At 46.2% G+C, this 22,466-nt stretch overlaps 1 protein-coding gene across 1 annotated transcript; it reads left to right on the forward strand.

Annotated features, from left to right (window-relative positions):
• Window positions 1–602: 602 nt before the first annotated feature.
• Window positions 603–22,402, forward strand: hspa12b (heat shock protein 12B). Its single transcript, XM_076289222.1, has 13 exons — window positions 603–823; window positions 5,878–5,953; window positions 7,262–7,356; window positions 8,561–8,685; window positions 9,123–9,309; window positions 10,035–10,139; window positions 11,103–11,219; window positions 13,564–13,741; window positions 16,490–16,576; window positions 18,140–18,244; window positions 18,857–19,115; window positions 20,718–20,821; window positions 21,081–22,402. Exons 2-13 carry the CDS (start codon window positions 5,905–5,907, stop codon window positions 21,749–21,751), a joined length of 2,082 nt encoding a protein of 693 aa, XP_076145337.1. The 5' UTR covers window positions 603–823; window positions 5,878–5,904; the 3' UTR covers window positions 21,752–22,402.
• Window positions 22,403–22,466: the final 64 nt, after the last annotated feature.

The raw sequence follows: 22,466 nt of genomic DNA on the forward strand, positions 1-22,466 counted from the left end.
TAGGGAGTGGAGGACAGTCAAACGGAGACGGAGGAAGAGATGAATCAGAGGAAGAGAAAAGAGGAAAAAAGAAAAGATTTCAAACAGGAGGAGGCGGAGAGATGGAAGAAGAAGAAACGATAAGATGCAGGGGGTGGAGAGCAGGGGAAGGAAAAAGGAGGAAAGGAGGGGGTTCACGATGACTTAATCAGAGTGCTGCCACTTCACATTCTCCCCACCCTCTTTGACACACACACACACACACACACACACACACACATACACACACACACACAGAACATGTTCCCTATGAAGTCAGCTTCCCCTCCCACCCCCTATGCTGTAACAGCTCTCCTGATCGAGTTGCCTTTGTGGATGTGTGTGTGTGTGAGTGTGTGTGTATACCTATCACGTCTTTCCTCCCTGACATTCCAGAGCAATGGAGCGACTGGGAGCTTCACACTGCCTGCACAGGACGGAGCACTTGTGAGACCAACACACACTGATTCATGCAACACCGACTTGCCACCGACTTTTAGGAATCTACTGGAAACACTGGGGGTCTTTTTTTTTCCCTTTTTCAATTCTTTGTCAGCCAAACCCCCCCCCCCCCCCCAACTCCACTCCACCCCCCCCCCACATCTCTCTGAATCGGTGACGATTTCTTTTGTGAGCACCACTGCTCAGAGTTCCAGCTGGGAAGTTCATCATCTGTCTGCGCTGTGCGTCTGACTGCAGAGGCATCCTCTTGAGTTCGCCTCTCTCTCTCTCTCTCCGCCGGACTTATAACTCCCGGATTAACTTTGTTCGAGAAACACCAGAGCATTGTTCAAGGAGCAAACGGGTAAGTTGATACCACTTGTCTGAACAGGAGCATTAAACTCAATACGAGAGTGAAGAGTCAGTTGATGGACTTGATGGATGTTGTTAAAGGCATACTGTAGTGTGCTGTCACTGTGCTGGGGAAAAAAATGTACAAGGTGTGTATGATGTTGCCATGGTGATGTGAGTGCAGGTGTTGTGTGCTTCTTGAGTTGTTTGAAGTGAAACAAGGTCTTTCTCGAGTCGTCTTTATGCAACCCAAATTCTGGACATGAGGACAGGGGAAAGCCAGGACCCCGACTCCATTCTGACTAAGTTTCATCTTTACTCCTGTGGGAATAAGGGTTGCCAGAGGAACATGATATCCTTTGTATCGCTGGAACTGCCACTCAACTTCTGTGTACTGCTGTGCGATGACAGAAATGTTCCTCCGAACATACAGTTCAATGTCTTTTGTGAGTGCATGTATAATCTCATGTAAATTTGGGTGTGGCTGTGGCATGCACATCTTACTGTAGGTTTTGAAGAGTGGCGTATCATTGTTCTACTTGATTATGAGTTAAAAGCCAGACTGAGATATGGAGTGATTTTAATTAATTCATTTTGGTTGTGAGCTGACTGAACAAGTATCTCAATTCAGCAATTCAGGTTGGCTGGTCTTCAGGCAGTGTCTCTCCGCAGCAAACTCCATGTACAGCTCCACATTTCCAATTGGGCAACCATGGACACTATTAGACTCTTAAGCCTAATGTTTATGAGTCAAACAAAGGCAACCCTTTTTGTGTGGTGCCTCTCACACACAAAGCAGGCTCATAACTGGGGCAAATAGAGTATATAGAAAAGATATTGGAATGAACGCACTTCCACAAATGGGGGAAAGTATAGGGGTATATTTCAGATGAGCTTGAGGGGGGGGGGTTGCTTGCAAGCAGCCAGCTGCATATGGGGTAGAGTGGAGGAGAACGTCGGTGGGGTTGGGGGTGTGGGCCGGGGGCTTTAGCGGAGACAGGAAATGGAGCCCTGGAAAGCTCTCTCTCTCAGGGAACAGGACACGTGTCGGTCAGTGAAAGCAGCCCCCCACCCAACTGCCTTTTTGCGTGCTGGGGAGTGAAGTTTGAGCATTGTGATGGTTTGTTCATCCAAAACCACCCCACACTCCCAACACTGCCGTTTCTGACTCACTGACCACAACTATGTATTTACACCATTCCACCCATCCATCAGTAAACTCACCACTTTACCAGAATCTCCACTTTGGTCACCCACTTTCTAGATTATCTGTCCTGAATTCCTTTTAGTGACACTTGTCTGTCTAGTCTCATTGTGGTATACTATATGCAGCCTACAACAGGTCAGAGATCAGTCTGTCTAAAAGTCACATAGTAACTCACCAGAGAGGTATTCAGGGACACAGACGAGTGGATTATTTTGGTTTTTGGCACACTGACGGGAAATGAGAGACAAGCTAGTGTCACCAAACAGGGGTGCCGCCCTACACAGACCAAAGCCATGCCAAACTTTGCCTCTTCTGATAACGTGTGGCCATGATTCATATGGTCCAAGTCTGTGTCCACTCCATTTGTACTGTTACTGCAGAAGAAGACACCAGCTTAATTTGGAATGATTTGTACTTACCCACTATAACACTCATTATCTCAACTTGTACATACAGCACAATGATCATTCAGGGCTTAAAAGAAGAAAACTGTGTTATCCCACATCTGATACAGCTCAGTAACTGGCTGCAGAAAATACTTATTAACCCAATTAATCCCTGAAAAGAAAGAGTGGAGAGTCAACACACTCAGAGTTTAGAGCAATTGCGAGTTGGAATGTACCAGACTCTACCTCTTAGACAAGGACTGATATACCATGGCAATTAGGCTTGGGGTAAGAGAAGACCTGAGACCACCAAGTGGTCAAAGACTCCTCGGTCAATCACCTTCCTCAAGTCAGGTCAGTGGGATGTCTCTGTCCCAGTTCGGAAAACCTGTGCCGGACTTGTGGATGGTGCAAACTGACTTAGAATGGTGTAGAAGGGTTAGAAGAGGGGTTCCTGTTTTGAACTTTTTTCAAATTCAAAAAGTATTAAAAGCAGATTCATAAAAACCTGGACACTGTAAAAGAAAATAGCCTATAGGTGGCATCGAAAAATGCTGTCTGTCAAAATCACCACCAACTTTCATATCGGAGACATGGGTTCTGTCCATAAAAATTCCAATTCATACTATGTCATTTCAATTATAAATCATTTATAAGGTCCTCTTTTGATTACAAAAGTTGTGTGTTTGTGTGTGTTTTCTTTTGGCGAGGGTGTGTATTGCACCCCTGAAGAAGCACGGGACAGTCCCACGTGAGAAAGGGGTAGAGGCTAAGGGGTGTGCCCCCTCTTCCTTCAGCACTGTATGCGCCAGTGTGCGGTGATGTCATCCTATTGTGTGCAAGGGTCACTGCAGGCAAGAAGGCGCTGATTGCAAACTCTTGGAGTACTGGATAGTGGAAAACACTGGGCCACTTTTCCTGTGGTGATGAACACAACATACAATCACCATGCAACGATGCCGTGAGTGTCGCTTTTCTACACAGAAGGTCTACAGTTGTGCACCCGCTGCTGCAGATAGTGGATGTGTTGATTTACCACACAGCTGAGCTTGTGTTGATGATAAATGTTATCCATATGCATTCTTGACCTTGAGAACTAACATAAAGATGTCCTTTTGGTGAATTTATAGAACAAAATCGCTGTGTAACAGAAACTTGTGGGAGGTAAAATTGTGATGACCAAGAAAGAATATTTCATTCTCCAACATGGGTTATTTTTATTCTTTTAAGGCAGAAAAAGGTATACAGGCCAGTCTCTGTTAAGATGGTGTCATGTGGGTTCGTCCTCTTCAATAGAGGGAGTATGGCTATTTCAACTCAGTCACCAAGGGTTAATCACATTTTCAATGGGCACCAAACATGGCTTGAGTGAAAGTGAATGTCCCACTGTGTGTGTGTGTGTGTGGTTGGGTTTGTGTGTGTGTGGGTGTGTGTGTGTCTGTGTGTGGGTGTGTTTGTACAGTGGCTTGGTTGTGGTTGTGATGGTGCAATGTAAATGGTTTGGAAAAGTTTGTATCTCTCTCAATCTGCCACACACACACACACACACACACACACACACACACACACACACATACTGTATTTGCCCCCCGCAGTCTTTCCTCCATCTCCGCACCCCCCTCGACTTCTTTGAGCTGATCCAGGCACTGTGGGGCGTAGCTTGTGGAATGCCTTGCTCCTTTGTGTCACTGGCAACGCTGAACCCAAGCCAGCTTCAGGGCTCCATGCCAATCCGGTCTGGGAATCAGAACCAGCTTCTGCAAAGCATCACAGGGGTCCAGCAGGCTTCCCTCCCGCCTCTCACTCTCTCCCACTTTCTCTCCTCTCTCACTCACTTAGTCACTCACTCACTCTTTCTCTTTCTCTTTTTTCTTTTCTTCTTGTTTTCACTCTTTTATCCCCGAGGGGAAGGCCAGTTGAGCCAGGCTGCTTATTCCACTGATCCCTGGTTTTTAGTCGCGTGGCTCCACAGCCAATACAGTGAGAGGTGGAGTGATTGAGAGAGGTGTGGAGAAAGATGGAGTTTTAGGGGAAAGAAAGCGCAAAAGAGTATAAAAATGAGGGTTGAAAGTGTGTGGGGCTTTTGGCGAGACTGCATGACAAATGTGTTTTTCCCCTCTCTCTCTCTTTTTTTTATCATGGAATGGGAAACAGAAACTTCAACCCAAATGTAGTAATATAGAAACACACAAACACACACACATAAAGAAAGGACAGCACATTTAAACCACATGTGGCTCTGTTTTGTTTCATGTCTGTCCTTTGCATTCTCATTTTATTTCAATCTCCTCCAGCTCATAGTGTCTTTGTTACAGCTGGCATTTCAGAGGACAACCACAGTAAAAATCAGCCCTAAACTGTGTAGGCTTTCCAAAACACACAAACAAGGCTTCAGTCATGATGTTTACACTTTCATCATGCCTGTGAGGTCTTTAAACGGCAAGACTTGATGAGATACACCAAATGGAACCTGGATTCCAGGCCAGAGAAGAGTAGAATGTCAGGTAACACTTGTGGCCCCCGAATCCGTTTAATTTGGCTTGGAAGTTCGGGAACACTTCTCCGAGCCAACCTCATACTTCCATTTTATTTTTCCATCCAGTCCCTGGTGAGAAGGTGGATTAACAACGGGTGTGCGTTGATTATCTTAAGATTTCTTTCCTGGTGGTGTGTATATGTGTGTTTGCACATGCGGTCGGGTATCTCATTCCGTAGGGCTCTTCTGGAGTGTTGTTGCAGCTGTTGGGTGGCGGGAAACTGCCCTAAGAAATGTTTGCGGAGAGCGAGATAGAACGAGTGATAATCAAACACATCCATCTTTAGTTGTCATAAACACCCAGACAGATTGTTCTTGGGTTCTGGGAATTATGGGATTGGCTACGGGGTTGAGTTTGATGAGGCCTGGCCAAAAGGTGCTGGTTCTGCTCGGGTGATTTGATTGGGTCAGTATAGTGCTTTGGATCAGTGCAGTCAGCACAGACATGAATGATTAACTCTCCTGGGATTAATCCGGTAGAGCAAGGTCTATTTTAAAGGGTTTGACTCTGAAGACGACGCTGTGTGTTGAAACATTAGTCACTTGCAGCGCCATTAAAGTATAAAAAGGTTATTTAAGTGGCCCAGGTTCTGCTGCTGTATTTTAAAGGTGTCAGCCTTGATTATAATTCATAACACTTTTCATTAAATGATGTGAAATTCAAAATGTGAAAAAAGGTACTCTTGCAATCCATGGTATGCATTCCCTTTGGTGTTCGTGCACAGTTCTGATTCTGTATATTGGAAAAAACAGCTCAGAATTAAGGACTTGGCCTTTAAAGACCAAAAACACATCACACTCTCCTGTGCTGTTTGATGCTGTGCGTGTTGAATGAACATGCCTACAGACTGTGAATGTACAGTAAATGTAACTGTCATCTGTTCTGTACGATGCCCTTTGATGTTAATGCTGATGTACCTTTGCGTGCTCTCCTTTAGGCTGCCAAGGCCCTGTCACCTGTCACCATGGCAGCCGTCCTGCAGCCCAGCAACAACAACACCCTACAGGTGCCAGGTGAGAACGGAACATTCCAACACTTAAGATAAGAGGTCCAGATCACTGTATAGAGTTAAGAGAAGAGATGGTTGTATATTAAATCAGGCTGCACCGAAGAACAAAAACAACTGTATATTTTTACATGCTGGCCAGAGATGCAGTATGATGTTATGAAGCTTGAGTTGTCTCTCCCTGGAATACCAGATGGTTACTGGTGTTTGTGGGGTTAATGATGTGAATGTAGTATGGCTGGACCACTGGACAGGGGTGTGAACATGTTGGTCTTATACTCTTTCCCTCCCCTTGGGAATATGAGCATGTTCTGATAACATTCCCATCATTCCTGAGAGGACACCCCACCTTCTCCATGGAAACTCAGTGTATGTGTGTGTGCGTGTGTGCATGTGTTTTGATTTGCGTGTTCCTGTACATTCCACATTGTCTGATACAAAAGAGGGCATGGTCATTTTAACCCATGGAACTTTAGCCAAAGTCAAAAGCTCCGCTGCAGGAATTCTCAAAGGCTGGAGTTTTTGGAACACCCTCCAATGGAAGCTGCCGTTCCAAGAGGATGGCAGCTATCAGAGGGCAGGGTGTTACCGTGGTGACAGGCTTTTTTTTGCACTGTGCGATATGCAATGACAGGTCCCACACACGCTTATCAGATTAAGAGTCTGTGACTGTCACCCGTGTCTAGTTCGATATGCATATGATCCCTCCCAGTCTGCTGGAATGTATCAGTTTAAAGCTCTAGCAAAAAGGAAACCTCTGTCAGTGAAAGGCTTCCATAAAATCTCCAAGGAGCAGCGAGTGAGGGTGAAATTACAGGAAGTAGCTCCTAAAAATGAGAACAAGCAAATTTGCAGAGTGAGTAAACAAAACAAGTACGGCCAGCACGGAAACTCATTCATGTTGCTCATTTTGATCTCCGTAACCAGGATAGGAGGGGTGACTGTTGCCAGAAAACAGGACCAGTGAGGTATTTGAAACATGACCTTCAAGGGTCGATGATAAGCTGGACCCTTAAGGCCCTGAATGTCAAAGCTGTCATGGCTTTACTTTTACTGAAGCTTACAGGATAGAGACCCTCATGACACAGTCTACAGCAGCCTGACATATGCCCTTCTACCTCTGGAAAAAAGCTCTTGGAATGTTCTAGATAGGCTCTTTGGGGTTGGCCTTCTAAAAATGTTTATGGATCATCTCACTGACAGGAGGCTTATGCGTTTTGTGCAGATAAAAGGTCAAGAATGCTCAATAAACTACCACTCAACCCTCTCTCCCTCTCTCTCTCTCTTTCGGTCTTTCTATTTCTCTCTCTCTCAGGTGAGAACAGATCTGTTTCGTCTACTCCATCAGGATCCCCCTCGCCTTCCAGAAATGACTGTAGTATTGCCCCTCTCACGCCATCACCCTCTCCAGTAAGGGCCCACACACACATACACAAACACACACACACACAAACATATACACACACGACACAACAGATACATATACATACATTACATGCATACACATACACACACACACACACACATACACACACACACACACACACACACACACACACACTCAAGCTCAGACTGGCTACTCCTATGCCACACCATATACTATTACATTGTTATCGGTACCAAATTACCAATACGTGCACCGTCAAACAGCAGCATTTGTAATAGCCAGCGATTCACACATGTATAATTATGCTCCTTTACTTAGAATTTAACATAGGCTCTTAGGCACGGCCATGTCTGCTCCCAATCCCATTTAGTTCACACACACTGCAATCTGTGGCCAAGACTGGGGATGCTTTTAGACCACAGATTACTAAGAAAGAGTGGATCAGGGAAAAACTCCCACAAACTGGCTCTCAGCTAGATTTATGAATGTTTTTTTCCACCAAATTCTCCATCTCTGTTAAGCTTTTGTTTTTTTTTTGCATTTTCTCAAGGACATTTCACAAACACCATGCTCTCCACATGTTTTTAATTATCCACCCATTACAGACACACCATTAGCTGGACCTACACCTGTAATCTGGGAGAAAACACCAAGGGAAAACAACTTGGAAAAAGACTAATGATACAAGAGGTTAAAAGGCGTAGTGTATATATAGCAAACCCACTTGGGTCTGCTCTCTCACCCAGTGTCTCAAACTGGCATGGGAATCCACATGAAAGTGGGATGCAGAGACATATTTTCCTGATGACGAATCCATAAACTTTTGGAGAGAAATGAGCAAAAGCTTTGACCTGCTGTCAGTTCATGTCCGTACCAGGGCACTGCCTAGTGCAGTGTACCAGTGCACACAACCACACCCACACACACAGATCCGGGGTCAGTGATAACCTTTACGTACCTGTCTTTTCCTTCCCTCCCCCCACCCACCACCTCCTCCTCTCCTCCCTGTCCCTCCCTTTCTCTCCCTATCTCTCCTTCTCCATCTCCTAACCCTGCCCGCCCTTTCACTCACATCTCATCTCACTCGCTGTCTGTCTGCCTCCCCGTCCCATTCATTATGTATTCCTGTCTGCCGCTTGGTATTTCTCTCTCTCTCTGTCTCTCTGTCTGTCTGTCTGTCTGTCTGTCATCTGTCTCTCTCTCTCTCTGTCTCTGTCTCTCTCTCAGAGGGCAGAGTTAAGGCCCCACGTGGCTCGTCCCTTCTCCGTGGTGGTGGCCATTGACTTTGGCACCACCTCCAGTGGCTATGCCTTCAGCTTCGCCGATGACCCAGAGTCCATCCACATGATGAGGTAATCACCTGGTGTCATGGACACACAAACACAACACAACAACAGCTTTCATACATAGGAATGTCTAGCCCATTTAGAGTGTAGCCATTTGGTCCATGACTAGTTGATTGCTGCATGGCTGCAGCACTGACTAGTGATTTTAATATTCGACTTAGTTGATGACACTTCTAGTATACCCAAAGACACTCAAACTTACACACCATTGTACAAACACACATGCAAAAACAAACACTTACCTCATTTTGCAGCAACTGACTACAATGTTTGTACCGTATTTGTATTTGTATTTGTATTTGTATTTGTATTTACATTTAACAAATGTTAGATGAGAGCTCCTTTACGCAGAGTGTTATCAGGCCTGGAATGAGAAGATAAACATATGATCATGGTGGACCGCACTCACCTCACTATGTACCGGTACCCCTTTCCTGCCTTAGACGCTGGGAAGGTGGGGACCCAGGCGTGGCCAATCAGAAGAGCCCCACCTGCCTGCTGGTGACGCCCGAGCTGCGCTTCCACAGCTTCGGCTTTGCGGCACGCGACAGCTACCACGACCTGGACCCCGAGGAGGCCCGCCACTGGCTCTACTTCGACAAGTTCAAGATGAAGATCCACAGCACCAGTGTAAGCACTCAGGGTCCAGGAAAGGAGGAGGGGGAAAATGGCAGACTTCAAATACACCTGAAGTCATTTACTTTAAGTATGTGAGAGGCTCTGTAATGATACTGTAATAGTATACTAGAAAGATGTGCTGTTTTGACATTCCTTGAGCATTAACTGGTCCACTGTCGCCAGTGAGTAAGTAAGACACTTAAAGTAGACTTTTAGTCGTATACTTTTGTGCAATATTGCTTGAGAATGAGCTGGTCCTCTTGAGCATGTTTTTACTAGCAAGATTTTACTAGAAATAAAAAAAGCTATTTATAAGTACTCCACCTATTCTTTAGGTAGCACATCAGCAGTTCATCATCATGGACTTCATTTTTTCTTTCAATAGATGTTTTGTTAGCCTAGAAATCTAGACATACCCTAGCGGCAGCAAATGTAACGTGGGTCTGGCTCGTCAGGCTAATGTTTTGTACTACATTACAAAACACTGTATAACATTATAGAAAGGGGTGGTGATCTTTAGATCACAATTTATAAATGAGCTGAATGCAAATGTTCTCAGATAAGAGACAACAGTGTGAGATATAAAAAAACAGCAGCCTCTTTGAGCTATGAAAACAGCCAGCGATGACAGATGAGCAGTTTTGCATTGGCCATGGCGTGTGGGGAGCTCTGCAGGCCTGCTCTGCATTCTAATGGGTGTGGAAGGTTTTGCAGCGGTTCTGCTCGTTTTCCCACAGGACCTCACCATGGAGACGGAGCTGGAGGCAGTGAGTGGTCGGAGGATGAGGGCCATCGAGGTGTTTGCCCACGCGCTGAGGTTCTTCAGGGAGCATGCCCTCAAGGTGCCTACCCACCCACACAATACCATGCACGTGCACACACACACACACGTGACAGATATCCACCAACCACCATACACATTGTGTGAGGGTTTGCACATGTATATTGCATATGCAATATGTCATATATATGTGCAAACCCTCACACGATGTTTATGGTGGTTGGTGGATATCTGTCTTTCTATAAAGAGAGTTTTAGAAAGATTGAAGAAAACCTGGTCAAAAAAAGTGACAGAGACACAGAGCAGATATTCAAACAAACCCAGAAATGGAGAGAAGGAAGGAACAGAAACAGACTGAGAGAAGAAGAAAAAGAACTAGTACAAGAACAGAACCACGGGCATCTGTCCAAAGAACCCAAGCGTTCCCTTCCGCTCTATCGCAAGAATCGGCCGAAGTGCTCCGAACATGGAGAACGACTGACACAAGAGGGCAGAACGCCAAACCCAGAGATCCCCTGAGCACTGAACCCTCCCCCCCCCCCACCTCTCTGTTCCTCTGCTCCTCCTCCTCCTCCTCCTCCTCCCTGATTTCCTGTAGCCCCTAGGGCTTGGGGGTAAACACCGACAGAAAAGGGTGCTTCACTTCCACACAAACGTCCGGACCAAAACCCTGAGAGGTCGCAGGGGTCAGCCTAGGCCTGTGATAATGGGATCCAGACATGAGCAGAGATGCACTTCAATAGTACATGCAGTTTCATAGTAGAGGGAGAGTAGGCTGGAGATATATATCTGTGACAAATACGATAACCGTAATCATAGAAACGACAAAAAAGGTATGAGTATGAGCGATGAATCTGAAAAATGAAAATGAAGAATGATCTGCCAGAGTGGGTGTAAAAACATCGTATCCCAATATATTTAAAGGTACAAAAGAGGAAGACTGTTTGTGTGTGTGTGAGGGGATACATTTGAATGCTGTCTGTGACTGTGTTTTCACATGTGTGTGTGTGTGTGTATCATGCAGGAGGTAAAGGAGGTGTGGTCAGCAGCGCTGGAGGAGGACGAGGTGCGGTGGGTGATCACCGTGCCGGCCGTGTGGAGGCAGCCTGCCAAGCAGTTCATGCGAGAGGCGGCCTACCTGGTAATCACAACCTCCGCCCACCTCTGCCGTCCACAACACTCACACCACATTTAGACATGGACAGTGAACACACTCTCTGAAACCAAGTCCAGAGAGTGCAGTCTTCATAGGACAATACCCTAACATTTGTGATAGTACTTGAAAAACATCAAACCGTCAGGTTTCAGGAACTCTCCTGCATCAGCTCTGCATTAGAAACATTTTATGGCAGTTCAACAGCAAATATTTATAGAACAATATTTGCAACATTAATTATATAAACAATTAACACTAATATACAGTAAGCTATGTTCTGCTATTCACTATCCAGCATGGCAGCACATAGGCTTGAGCTTGAGATATGACCTATACTACTGTGACCTACTCTGTGACTCAGGCCAGTTGACTGCTGCTAAATAACCCACAGCACACTCCATAAAATACTCACTCAATAAAGCCTGGGATCGTAAAACCAGCATTCACTCCACTACTCGCAAACACGCCCATATACACTCTCACACATCAACACACACTCACACATCAACACACACTCACACATCAACACATAATCACACAAACACATATATACATATACACATGCTCCAATGCGTGTGCTTGCGTGCACACACGCATGCACGCGCACACATGCACACGGACACACACGGACACACATGGACAGACACACACACACACACCATATACACATGCCCCAATGCGTGTGCCTGCGCTCATGCACACATATGCACACACGCACAGACGGACACACACAAACACACACACACACACACTACCAGGACTACTTCAGGAAGTGTGCGTGCATGGAAAGGAATGCTGGAGCCCTAATCACCACTCACATCAATGGGAACATGGAGCAAAGTGTTTGTGACGCCACAGATACATGACATCCATTATGAGTGTGTGTGTGTGTGTGTGAGTGTCTGAGAGAGAGATATGTGGGTGGAGGTGAGTCTCTGAGTATGTGAGTGTATGGACATGGAATTCAGGGTGGTTTCTGCAGTGTCCTGTATTTCCGGTCTGCTGACTATTGATGACATCATGGATGAAGTGACTTTATCAAAATATAAAGCAGTTTTTCTCCTCTTTTCACACCTGTATCGGCAAATACCCGGCAAAAGAAAACCATGCACTTTGATTGCCACTTTTAATTTAAAACTGTACATATTAAATAGTCAGAAATCACAAACACACACACACACACACACTGACTGGCTTAGACATGGATGTGTGTGTGTGTGTGTGTGTGTGGGGGGGGGGGGGGGGTAGAGGGAGGCGGAATTTCCTTACAGCGATGTCATCAGAGTCTGAACAATGTAAGAGACCGGCACACAAACACAGGAAGCCACTCCTGGACCAGTGAACGACACAGAAAGAGAGAGAGAGAAAGAGAGAGAGAGAGAGAGAGAGAGAGAGAGGTAGGGTGGAGGCAGGGAGAAAAAACAAGGTGACCTCCCCCCTCCCCTCCCCCCGGATGCCCCTGGTCCAGCTTGGATGGACAGTGCCCCGCCCTGTCTGTGTTTGTTGATTGGTGGTTATTTTATCCTGTCCGCGTTCAGGATCGAGCCATGCTGCTTCCTGTTTGACCAGTATGCCGTGCTTTCACCGCTCCCCTTCCTTCCCAGCATGCCGTGCTTTCACCTCTCTCTCACCTTCCCATCATGCCGTGCTTTCACCTCTCTCCCACCTTCCCATCATGCCTCAGCAGGCCTCACCATCCCCTTGGAGAGATCACGGCATGACAGAACAACCAATCAGCAGCACTCGCATACTAATTCAACACTATAATTAATCCTCATAATTCACATGGGCCCTATCTGCAGTTATCACAGCTTGGTGTATCAAGTGTGCTGCCACCAAAACAGCAATAGAAAAAGTTCCATCTGATTTCTCTTTTTCGTTTGTTTGTTTATGCTTTATTAGAATGGTTGTTGAGATCTGGTGTTGCTAAAACACAATGAACAAACAACACATTCATTTGCCATGTCATAGTGATAAGCGGTGATAAAAAAACACTCCTAAGTTCCTCTTTCTTTTGGCCAATTGTTCTCAAGTGAGCCCAAATTGGAAAGTAATATTGCCAAAGGATGGAACTTAGAAATGCAGTGAAACAGTGAAATTCATAATCATAGAATATAAATATAAAACATGATAATAGGCACACACACACATACATTTACATTTCCCCTCTTTCTCTCTGGCTGCTCCTTACTTTCTTCCACTTGTTTTCTCTCTCTTTCTTTCTCTCTCAATTTAATTTGTTTTATTAAATGAAAATGTTTTGGTGAAATCAGAATCAGATACGCTGTCACACACACTTACTCTCTCTGTGTCTCTCTCTCCCCCATAGGCTGGCCTGGTGTCTTCAGACTCCCCTGAGCAGCTTCTCATCGCCCTGGAGCCCGAGGCTGCCTCCATCTACTGCCGCAAGCTCCGCCTCCACCAGATGATTGACCTCAGCCAGCGACCAACGGCCAACGGCATGGACCTGGACGGGTCCCGCCTCTTTGACTCGAGCTTTCGCCAAGGTACCAGAACGCTGTTTCCCTGCCTCTCTCCCTTTCTTTCTCTCCTTCAACAATCCCCTTTTGCCTTAAAGCCGGAGCCCAGAAAAACCACAATGTTTCTCCGGTTTCGAAATTACCATGGGATGGGGAGCGGACCCCTTGTCCTTGGGAAGGCAGTGCTTTCATCTCTCTAGGGGGGCCTGTGGCTTTTGATGCAAAGTGTGTTTGTGTGTGTGTGTGTGTGTGTGTGTGCGTGCGTGTGCAGATGGGCATTATGCAGAGTTCAGATAACGCTATGGGGCTATCAGAGAGATGTGAAGAATAGAAACCATGTGTTTATGTAAAGAGAGAGAGAGAGAGAGAGAGAGAGAGAGAGAGAGAGAGAGAGAGAGAGAGAGAGAGAGGCGGGAGAGAGAGAAAGAGATGGGGGTCTTGTCACTCTCCCATAAGGAATGGGGTGACCCTGAGAGGGTTTGGCCTAAATACGCCCTAAATGTGTCTGACCTCATCTGTCAGTCATTATTCTTTCTCTATGTGTCCGTCGTTCTTTCTCTCTGTCCGTCTCTGAATGGGTGGAAGAGCTGCACCAAAAACTGAGCCAGCCCAGAGCTCTCCACGCTGTTAGTCTGCATGTCATGCATATAACACGCACACACATACACAAAGAAATGCATACAGTCACGCACGCACGCACACACACACACACACACACACACGCGCACACACACACAGGCCTGTAATTGAAACAAGGTGCTCTGAGACCATGATCTCACCCCCCTCTCGCCCTGTTAATCCTCAAGTTTCTCTCTCTCTCTCTCTTTCTCTCGAGTGTGCAGCATATAAGGACCTGAGCCCCGCCGAGTGAGAAAATGCGGTTTTGAATGAACGACACTTCAACTCCCGTCAGTCCTCTCGTTTCTCATAAAACATGTCCGTCACGGTCGTGGCTCCAGACTTCTTACCCCAAAAATTCAGACTTTGCCTTGCTCTCCTTTCCCTTTGTCCATTCTCAGTCTCTTTCTCTCTCTCTCTCATCATTTCTAATAAGCAGGCCTGTAGAGGAGAGGGGTCATATGGAGATCTATGCACTGCCACATCATGCTGCACACCAACAGAGTGCCAAGAATGTTAGAGTGTTCTGTCTCTTTTCCACAGCCTCTCATCATCTCCTCTTTTCTCTGTTTCTCACACCCACACACGGCACATGCACACACACACACACACGACACGCGCACACACACACACACACACACACACACACACACACACACACACACACACACACACACACACACACACACACACACACACACACACAGTATCCCTTTCTCTTCTGTCTTTTCAGCATTTCCCATTGTTTCTATATTTAGGCCTTCCTCTCCCTTATATCAACTCACTATTCCTGAACTTCTGCCTGCTCCGATCGTCAGTAGTGAAGTCACACGGACAAAAAAAAAAAAAAAACATTCCAAATTCTCAATTTTTTCGATCTTGCTTTCTCTCTGTTTTTCTTCTGTCTTTTCTTTCCTTCTACCCTAGATTTCTGTGGCCTAAATGGTTTCCAGACCCCGGGACCTTGCAGAGTAGTGCAGGGGAGCGTGGCTGAATGTTTGGCACGCAGCAGTGAGAGTGGAGTCAGGTCGACCCCCCTCTCTAGATGCTGTTCAGATGCTGCACCCCCCCCCAAAAAAAAATCTCCACAGTGGCCAATGGCACCAATCCCTCTCAGCTTTACCTACTAACTGTACGCCAGGCCAGACCAGACCAGCCAGGCACTCTTCCAAAAAAGTGCAATCAATCAGTAATGGCCGCCTGCCTTGTCTCAACAGAGCGTCCATGACAGGGTCTACTTAGAACGCTGAGAATCAATCAACGTCTTGCCAAACAAAGGGTTCTTCGTCTGGAATATGCACAAAGTGCCCCTGCTAGCGCAGAAATAGCCGGTGGAGAAAGAGGAGGGATTTCATAGGATGCTAGCAATGCTAACATCATCAGTTCTTTTACCCAGAGAGAGGCTAATGATCTGTGAACTTGTTTGCTGATGAATAAATACACCAGAATCAACTGTGATGGATCCGTGTTTGTAATAAGTTGAAGAGAAGGAGAGGAAGGTTGTTTTGGAGCAGCTTGGCAGTGTCAGTACTAGTTTCTGACACTTTTCAAGAGTGTAAACATTCAGATTCCTGGTTTGTTTATCAGCCACTACTCTAACAGCCGAGGAACTAAAACACTCAGAACCCTCAGAAAACAGCCTCTTAGAACTCCACAGCCGCAGAGACGCAACCATATCCAAGTTCCTGCTAGGTCACTGTGTGCGGCAACTGTAATGAGCCTTGTGAATGTGATGATGATGATGATGATGAAGTTGGTTTGTTTTTATTGTCTCTCTGACCTCGGCTAATTTCTCAACTCTGTTGGGCTTTTGCTTTACGGGAGTGGTGCTTAACCTCCGCTAAAGGGGGGCATGTCCAGAGTACTCCCAATGTTGTGTTAGCTTATTTACGGGTGATTCATCTCCTCTTTCGTGTTGTAGTCGTTGTAAATTAGGCCCATGTGCTGGACGCTTTATGATGGTTCACTCCTTGCTTTTACTGGCTTGACCACAGCATTTGCAGCTCCTCCAACCTCTGACTCCATGGGAGTGAAGAGGAACTGACCCCAGACCTGTGTGTGTGTGTGTGTGTGTGTGTGTGTGTGTGTGTGTGTGTGTGTGTGTGTGTGTGTGTGTGTGTGTGTGTGTGTGTGTGTGTGTGTGTGTGTGTGTTTCAGCGAGGGAGCAGCTGAGGAGGTCCAGACACAGCCGCACCTTTCTGGTGGAGAGTGGGACAGGGGAGCTGTGGTCGGAGATGCAGACAGGTGAGTGGGTCGCCACAGAGATTGGCGAGTTGCCATGGAGATGGACAGATACACAGCCTAACTGAATTTACATGTTTTTAAGAAGGACATGTAGTAAGTGTTTTTTTGACACTCGTACAAGAAACACAAAGGAAGCCTGCCAAGAGTTGAATCCCAGCAAGCCTGCCCATTTTAAAATGGCCCATGGGAACACACACACACACACACACACGTCTAACATAAAGCCAGCACCATTTCCTGTAGCTATATGAAATCTGAACATCATCCAACAATGGCACTGCAAATAAAGGTCCCTCTGTTCTCCACTCCCTACAGTCATCTCTCTCTCTCTCTCTTCATTTCTAATTGGAGAGATCCCTCGTTATCCAGCAGCTTATGCTTTTATGTGATTTTAATTCCAGTGTACATTTTCAGGTCAGTCTTTATGGGCAGTCACACCACCTTTCATTTATGTTTTTACTGGCTGCAAAACTTAGCATGCAGGGCCACAAATGTGTTTGTGTGAGTATGTGTGTGTGGATGGGTGTGAGAGTGCCTTTGTGTGTGTGTGTGTGTGTGTGTGTGTGTGTATGTTTTTATAAATCCTACGGCGTTAGCTTCACCCGCTCGGCAAGCTCCAGGGTCAAAATAATCAGTCCTTCGAATCCAGATGTTTCCTGCCATCACAGAAATAAAGCAAGGGAGAACAAGGGAACAGGCGAACAGGGGTGAGAGAGAGAGAGAGAAAGAAAGAAAGAAAGAAAGAAAGAAAGAAAGAAAGAAAGAAAGGAAGAAGGAAAGAAAGAAAGAGTGAAATCAGGAGAAAAAGAAATGAAGAGTAAAATAGGGAGATAGTGAGAGAAACCAAACACAGCACGTCTTGTTGTTTGTTTTCCATCCTCCGGCCAGTTCCAAACCCCAGCAGCCCCCTCCTCCTCCTCCTCCTGCCGATGCCAGCTCATTAACGGCCCTCTGCAATCCAACATGGCAAGATGATCCATCGGAAACAGCAGTGCCTATAGATCTCCACCGCCGGTTCAGCCCCCAGCCCATGCCTCTCCATCCCACTGCCCAGACAAATACACACACACACACACACACACACACACACACACAAACACATACACACACACACACAGACTGTGACAGGCCAGGTCTCCACTCCAAATAAACCAACACCGCCTTCCCTTTTCTCTTTATTTCATCCCACAGCTTTCTCAGTTTTCTACCACTTCATTCACCCCCCCACTCACACACACACACACTCACACACACACACACACACACACACACACACACACACACTCTTACATCCATTTTTCACTGGGTGTGGCCCTCGTGGCCGGTGGACATAAACACGAGGCCGTGGCCCTGTGTCTGGGGTCTTATCTGGCCAGTTATCATAAACTGGCCCGGGGGCTGTTTACACAGGCCTGACCGCACAAGTGAATGGCCATGGGAGGGGGTTGGCGGTTAGCACTTCCGCAATACACACGATGGATTTTACTCTCCTCTCACTTACTGCAAGATATGCTAATGGAAGTTTCTCTCTGTCTATCTCTCTCTGTGTGTGGCTGGTTGCAGGTGACCGCTACATAGTGGCAGACTGCGGAGGGGGAACAGTGGACTTGACCGTCCACCAGATTGAGCAGCCGCAGGGGACGCTGAAAGAGCTGTACAAAGCCTCAGGTGACTGTCTGACTCAGCAGCCGAGAGACTCTCCTCCACCTGTGTGTGTGTGTGTGTGTGTGTGTATGTGTCTCAGCAGCCAAGAGACTCCCCTCCACCTGTGTTTGTGTGTGTGTGTGTGTGTGTGTGTGTGTGTGTGTGTTGACCTCCCACCGGCGCCCTCTGTTGTATCCAACGTCATCAGCCATTGGTGTGGTGCACTTGTATTGCTGACGTTCACAAGGGCATAATATTTTCACCTCATCTATGGCCTCAAGCGATGGAATGACGTTTGCAAGGATAATGTAGATTGCCTGAGTCCAATTAAGGTTGAGCAGCAGTGTTAAAAGGAGCAGGTTTAAAAGGAGCAGTTGTTGCAGCTCCACAATATGCCTCTAGCGCTCTGCTCTAAAATCTGTGCTCTTAACCCCAATAATAATTTGTGAAGCAAACACAGAGAGAAACATATTATAACAATGAGACCCACCACTCTGGCATTGAACATCAAGGGCAAAACTTGATATTCATAAATATTTCATAAATGTCTACGGTGTGACACCATCTTACCTTTGGACAACATATGCCCAATGAAAAGCTAAACGCTATACTGGTCTTGATTCCCCCTGCTGTAAGGCGGTCCGTATGGTGCTGTGGGGGTGGACCTGGCCTTTGAGGCCCTGCTCTGCCAGATCTTTGGGGCTGACTTCATCGAGAGCTTCAAAGCCAAGCGTCCTGCCGCCTGGGTGGACCTGATGATCGCCTTCGAGGCTCGCAAGCGCACCGCTGCCCCAGGCCGGGCCAACGGCCTCAACATCTCCCTGCCCTTCTCCTTCATTGACTTCTACAAGAGGCACCGAGGACAGAGCGTGGAGACCGCCCTGCGCAAGAGCAAGTAGGCACCTAAAACGTGTTCTAGCTGGAATACTCATTAACACACAGGACAAGACGTTGAACTGGGCTAAGACTAAGGGGAGCATAATACAAAACCCAGATGTGTCTATCAAATGTGTTTTTTATATATAAATCGACAAAATTACTTCCCCTAGTCTAATCACAGATCAAGCAGGCAGGCCATTGGCTGAAAAAGAGTAAGAGCAGGGGTAAGGCTTAGGCCGGATATCTTGGCCATTTCATTCCAACATGGCCATTTCTAATAAGGTTCATTACACCCTTTTGGGGGACACACCTAATTTAGTTTAGCTGTCCCTCCAGAATCATTTGGATAATCATTCAACATTCAACAAGTATTCATACGGTTTGAGTATTTAATTGTGGGCACAGTTGACTGAACTCATGCTGTTTGATAAGTGTTCTTCCAGAATTATCCAGAAATGAGAAAGGTTGAGACCTGAAGGTGTGGAACATGATTTTCTATTTGTGGATTTTGAACTGGCTGACGACAGTACATGGTGGATATTCTCACCTCGTGGGTTATCTGTCAGTTGGTAATTGTCGTAACCTGACATCTGGAGCAGCTCGCGGCAAAGATTTGTTTCCTCTGTGTCGCATTTTGGACTCGTTAGCTTTATTTGTGAAAGGATGAAATGCATTAATACATAAAATCATGTCATGATGAGAGACCTGCGGTAGTCATCAATGACTTTTCTCTAGAAATGCCTGTTTTAATGGATAAGTAACTTGCAGTTTACTTGCATGGTAGCTTCTTGGATGTTACACTGCATAATAATCAAAATGGGTACATGTCCTCTGTAGACTTCGGAAAACTAACAACATTTTGCATAATGCTAAAACATATTTTACTAATACTCAGTCCCTCGGTAACTAAAGGGTTGAGATCATGTGAATAAAGTGTTTTACTGCAGTATTTTAATTTGAGTGTAGAAACATGGCCACCACACAAAATCCTAACACCATACCCCAAAAGCACACTTACTAACACAGCACCTATGAGTGGTGAGAAAATCAGTGTATGAGATTGCATTCCTTAGGACCTGCAGCAGTGGTGTAGTCTAGTTAGCTGTAGTGGATATACTGTGAAGAAGTAGTTAGTTGTATTGGGAATACATGTGATCAACCCCAAATGTTAATACATATCCTTGCCTACTTAAAGTGAGTTATACTGAGATAGTGATGCTTTTTAAGTGGGTATACTGCATAGTCCTGCATATTACGTAGACTACACCACTGACCTACAGAGTGAATAGATCTCTTGGGAGGAATCTGTCAAGTGTGAGGTCTGAATGAGGTCCCAAATCAGTTAGTGCTTTACACGCTCTCCTCTGTGAGGTCAAAGGGCCTAGCCAGGCTCTTGCTGCAATAAGGAGTAAGTGGAATAAGGGGTTATGCCATCCAGTATCCAACATTGTCTGTAATTGCTCTTGAAAAGATACATTCTCTATCCTATTGTACGTCTGACTCAAAGAAAGACTTGGGGATTTCAGTCTTGAAATGAGTCGATATTGTAAGTTGATATCCTAAGCCACTAGCTTGCTCGAGGGTGTGCAAATCTGAAATCTGGTTCTCTCTGTTCTAGCATGAACATTGTGAAATGGTCATGTCAGGGAATGCTGAGGCTCACTCCAGAAGCCATGAACGAGCTCTTCCAACCCACCATCAATAACATCATCAAACACATTGGTAAGGCTCCTCATTAACACACACTACTGTGATTTATCTTCTGAGAGAAGTGCCTTGAAAGGAATGTTCTGTAAGCTTATAGCATCTCTTGCTAATCTCGAACACAACTTTTGTAAAAGTTCCAATTCATAGGTGTCTTTCTAGTAGTTATTCCCCCTGAATCCTGCCTTAAGGAAAGAACCTCTCTCTAAGCCTTGAGTCCAACCTGCCAGAGCTCCATGACCTTCCTGACCCTCTCCTTCTCCACCCTTTCCCACAGAGGAGCTTATGCAGAAACAGGAAGTCCAGGGCGTGCGCTTCCTCTTTCTGGTGGGCGGCTTCGCCGAGTCACCCATGCTGCAGCGGGCGGCTCAGAATGCCCTGGGCCGGAACTGTCGCATCATCATCCCGCAGGACGTGGGCCTGACAATCCTGAAGGGCGCCGTGCTCTTCGGCCTGGACCCCACGGTGGTGCGCGTCCGCCGCTGCCCGCTCACCTACGGCGTCGGGGTCCTCAACCGCTTCGTGGAGGGCAGACACCCACGGGAGAAGCTGCTGGTCAAGGACGGCCGCGACTGGTGCACGGACATCCTGGACAGGTTTGTGGCTGTGGACCAGTCGGTGGCGCTCGGGGAGGTGGTGCGTCGGAGCTACACGCCGGCCAGGGTCGGCCAGCGCAAGATCATCATCAACATCTACTGTAGCATCAGCGACGACGTCACCTACATCAGCGACCCAGGGGTCAGGAAGTGTGGGGCCATCACCCTGGATCTGCCCGATCCCGAGCCCCAGGCGGGCGCTGCTGCCGCCGGGAACAACGGGATCGCCACATCCGAGCGGAGGGAGATCCGCACCACCATGCAGTTCGGGGACACGGAGATCAAGGTGATGGCCATCGACATGGCGACGAACCGCACCGTTCGGGCCAATATTGACTTCCTGTCTAACTGAATGCCACACTGATGGATGTTCTACTACAGGTCTATCAGATTGTGAAGGCAGGCTTGAATAAGAAGCAAATGGAAGAGACTGAATGAGCAGTGCTTGTTAGCAGACATCAAGGACATAACTGTGGTTGCTTTTCTTTTTGGGAAATGGAATGACCAAAGGCATGTCTAATTGAAATTAGCGGGCAGATATTGGACTATTAAGGACTGCTAAAAGGCACCAAAAGATTATACTGTTAAAATACAAGAGCAAGAGCAAAGTGTTCACTGTTCTTGACTGAAGTCCTTGCAGTGCACCCAGTGTGTTGCTGGAGATGTTACCAAAGTGGAAGTTTGTTACTCAGTGTTGTGATAGTGCCCCCTTGTGGTATAAAGAAAACCCTACAAAACAAAGGTAAAATATGCTGGAATTTCACTTGGAAAATAAGCTTGGACATTGTTACTTTGATTTAGTTCACACACTGTACATACCTATTTATATGACTTCTTATAATTATTATCCTAAAACTGCACGCTGGGATCTATCCACGAGGTTCATTGAAGTATTTTTTATAATTAAACTCATGTATTCTTGTATCCTGCACTTATTTCAGATTTCTTTTTATGTACCTTTTTTTGTATCAAATATCATATAAAGTTTGACCACTAACTTTTATTCAAGTCTTTATCATTTGTCACTTTTAAAACCTGTTACCTCCTGTAGTCACAGCCTACAGGAA

This window comes from Alosa pseudoharengus, unplaced genomic scaffold, assembly GCF_046254945.1.
Source record: "Alosa pseudoharengus isolate Yale_2024_CS ecotype anadromous, Long Island Sound unplaced genomic scaffold, YU_APseudo_1.1 YU_APseudo_1.1_scf_17, whole genome shotgun sequence".
In the NCBI taxonomy this organism is placed as follows: Eukaryota; Metazoa; Chordata; class Actinopteri; order Clupeiformes; family Clupeidae; genus Alosa; species Alosa pseudoharengus.